This window comes from Cajanus cajan, chromosome 7, assembly GCF_000230855.2.
Source record: "Cajanus cajan strain Asha chromosome 7, NIPB_CcT2T_4, whole genome shotgun sequence".
Classification (NCBI taxonomy): domain Eukaryota; kingdom Viridiplantae; phylum Streptophyta; class Magnoliopsida; order Fabales; family Fabaceae; genus Cajanus; species Cajanus cajan.
This window is the reverse complement of record NC_138523.1, coordinates 14,849,175-14,853,141: the sequence shown is the minus strand read 5'-3', so window position 1 is coordinate 14,853,141 and position 3,967 is coordinate 14,849,175. Positions and strand designations below refer to the sequence as shown.

At 27.3% G+C, this 3,967-nt stretch overlaps 1 protein-coding gene across 1 annotated transcript; it reads right to left on the bottom strand.

Annotated features, from left to right (window-relative positions):
* Nucleotides 1–266: 266 nt before the first annotated feature.
* Nucleotides 267–1,337, bottom strand: LOC109789077 (transcription repressor OFP13). Its single transcript, XM_020347942.3, has one exon. The coding sequence runs from the start codon at nucleotides 1,155–1,157 to the stop codon at nucleotides 381–383; it is 777 nt and encodes a 258-aa protein (XP_020203531.1). The 5' UTR covers nucleotides 1,158–1,337; the 3' UTR covers nucleotides 267–380.
* Between the last annotated feature and the right edge of the window lie 2,630 nt (nucleotides 1,338–3,967).

The following is a 3,967-nucleotide window of genomic DNA, read 5'->3' as shown; positions in this document are numbered from 1 at the left end:
TATTAAATTAAATATGAAATTAAAAGAATTTTGTCATCTCATGAAAAAAAATATTTAAAAATATTTTTATGACTATTTATTTTTTAAATATAAGAATCGATTAATATCAACCTAATAATAAAATATTTTAATAATATATTAAAGATTTTAAATTTATATCTTGTTTAGTCAATAATGTTAAAAAAAAAGCACTAATTATATTTCACACACTTGTGTGACTTCCGCAAGCACATCGGCACACAGATTCGTAAGAGAGGGAGAGGAAGAAAGCAAAAACAATGAAAACCCACTATTCATTAAAATGTAAATAAATAATGTAAAATTTAATGTCCCTTATACTTTACCACCATTGTTTACATACAATTCATCACTAAAACTAATCAGGTGTTAGAATACGAAGAAGACGATGCTTCATCTACAGCTATAATCTCTCCCTTCGCTTGCGCCAAGGAAAAAGACGAACTAGCAGCACCAACCCCCTCTTCCTCATCCTCACCCTCCAAACAATACGCGCAGCGAGAGCTGCAAGAAGAGAGAGAACTGTAAAACGACACCGGAGAAGAGGGAGGAGAATGCAGTTCCAAACACGCCGAAGAAGAAAACGCGAGCCCGAACAACAAGTCAACGAACGCACCCACAATATACTCGTGGTTGTTTTTTCCGTTGACTTTTAGGTACCAGCACAGAAGCTCCTCGAGGCTCTCCCAGTCTCCCACGCCGTGCGTCTCCACCATCTCCTCCATGGACCTGCGGAAGTCTGCGTACGGGTCCAGCGAGTCCATCGACAAAACCACGCTGTTTTCGAACGGTGAGTGCGTCGGAGAGGGTTTGAATATGGAGCTCGTCTCGTCCGGTTCGAAGAAGAGCCGGTCCGACCGCAGACCGCGAATCACGGTCTCGATCGGATCCCAGGCCGCTTCCGAAGTTGCTGTCGAGAAGCTCGCGGAGTTTGGAGTCTCCGTGAAGAAAGACTCCGAGGTTTCTGTCGCGAACGTTTCAACAACATTGGTGACTTTTGAATTGACAACTGTGGTGGTAGTGGTGGTGGTAATTACTCTGAATGAGAGTGTTTTGGGCTGGTGGCAGGATGGCCAGGCCCATGATGATGAAGAGGAGGATCTTGCATTGCTAGGTTTTAGAAAAGAAAGAAACTTCATTTTTTTTTATTTGGGAAAAGTTTTGGGTTCAAATGAGTTTTAGAGGTTGGAAGATGGGAGTTAAGTCCATGGATGGTATTAATGGGAGGTCAGAAAATGAACTGTGTGGGGGAAAATTTTAAAGATGAAGTGGGACAAGTTGAGTATACGTTTGGGATTTCTTGGTGGGTCAACTTGATATATCTTTGTATTTAATATTTTCAGACTTGGAAATAAATGTAACTCAGTCCAATTTATTATTATAATCAGTTTTTTTATTTATTACTATGGATACTAGTGGTGTTTAGTTCTACACTCTGGACTGTAATAAAATTTTACATATAAAGAAAAATTAACACAATAATAGAGTAAATCACGTCTTTTGCTAAAGTGATAGTAAGGTTTATACCAATAAATAATTTAGTACTGATTATTATTGTAGGGTTGAAATTTTTAGTGCTGAAATAATATTGGATAAATGAAAAAATATATTTTACAAATATAAATTAATCTTTAGTTATAATAATTTTTATTATTATGTAACTAATAAGAAAAGTAATTATGAAAACAAATTCTCTCTGCATTAATTTTATTTTTCATGCGTTTTCTTAATCATATTTATGACCCTTTTTTCGAACGTTAACTTAATTGATTTCATAGTTCTCATTCATTTAAAATTGTGACTCAAAAACGAATATATTTACTATTTCATAAACATAATATTAATTTCAATTTAAAAGATCGTAATAAATCTTTTAAAAGATAAACGAATTTCTAAATAAATTAAAGGATTAAAACTTTTCTTAGCTTTAAATAAATTAAAAAAAATAGGTTTAAATATGTTTTTAGTCCCTCAAATTTAAGGTAAATTTATTTTTGGTCCCTTAAATTTAAAACTGTTATTTTTAGTCCCTATAATTTTTAAAAATCTTGTTTTAGTCATTCATGTTACCAATAATATATTTGAAAGTGACTAATTAAGACGGTTATGCAATATCAACAGAATTTAATGTGATATTTTCATTAATAGGGACACCAATAGGTAGATTTTATTCAATAATATTTGATAAATTTCTTAACAAAATTTGAATATAGGGACTAAAATAATTTTTTAAAAAATTACAAGTGCTAAAAACAACAATTTTAAATTTGAGGAACCAAAAATAAACTTACCCTAAATTTAAGGGACTAAAAATATATTTAAACCAAAAAAATATTAATGATACTCTTTGATGTTTTTTATTATTAGTTTAAAGTTATTTAAAAACTACAAATTTTAATGAAATAATCATTAAATAAGAAAAGAAACTCATGAACAAGATAGAAGTAAATAAATTCTTGCAAAATTTAATAACGTTATTATTTAAGCATTAAAACATTGCTCGTGTATATACAGAGACGAATCTATTAATATTATAGTGGGGATAAGTGTCCATACTACCATTTAATACACACATTATTTTTATCTAATATATATATATATATATATATATATATATATATATATATATTAAAAAAATAAAAGTTATATTTTAATAAAATAAATAAATATATATATATATTTAAATTATCGTATGTATAAATTATAAATTTGGATGAGATATTCATTTATTTAATATTTGTTAAATTTTTAAAAGAAATTAATTCTCATATGTGATAAATTTTTCTTAATAATGAATTAATTTTTTTAAAATTTTAATTATAATATATATATATACTTTATATATATTAATGTTCACATATATACTGTAATATATTAAAAAATTAATTCTTGATAAAATAAAATTTACAACATGCATCTTTATTTTTTGTATTTTCTATTTATTGTATACGTTGATTAAAAAGATTAAAATATAAAATATTGGAAGATTTATGTTTTATTTATAATTTTTATTATAAAATATATTTTAATATAAATCATCAGTTAAATTTATATTAGATGTTAAAAACATGTTTATATCATAAATTAAACTTAATTTTTTAAGTTTAACATATTTATTTTTATATTTTTATTAGTATTAAATTATTATAAAGTAGGTCTTTAGGATTGTAGTTCTAACCAAGAAAATTATATTCAAACTTACTAAATTATAATATAATCTAGTCTGACTTAATTCATTTTCATCTTTAATTAAAATCGTAGATATAAAAGCTTGTAAGAAATAATTATGATACATACATACATATATATATATATATATATATATATATATATATATATATATATATATATTGTGATACCCTTACTACCCCAACACATATCTTGTAATAATGTAAATAAAACTAACGAATAAATTTTTTAACGTTGGTAAAAAGGGTTCACATAAAATCTTCATAATTGTTCTTCAATATCCAAAATAATTAAAAATAAAACTTATAAAATAAAACATAAGAGTTTACAAATTGTTTTCAAAATAATAAATACAACTCCAAATCCATATGAAAATTCATGTCCTAAAAATCCTCTGTCCCGATTTCATAATATCAGAGCATACCCATAATTTAACTGTTGGCATTCTAGATGTCACTCATAGCTGGATCTTCCTCACTTAAAACATCCACAATTTGTATGGTGAGAAAAGAAAACATCTATATGTAAAGAACACAAGGAAAATTCATAACATAATTTCATCATAACTCATTACTTAATGAAAAATTCACAAGCATTTCTATATATCATAATTTTATCAATCATGCATCATCTTCACATCACAATTCACAATCACACCAATCCATCACAAATCTTGCAATTAATACTATGCCAAGGCCACGCCACACGTCTGACATAAGTGATAAGTGTTAATTGCCTCACACATCCCACACTATACCAA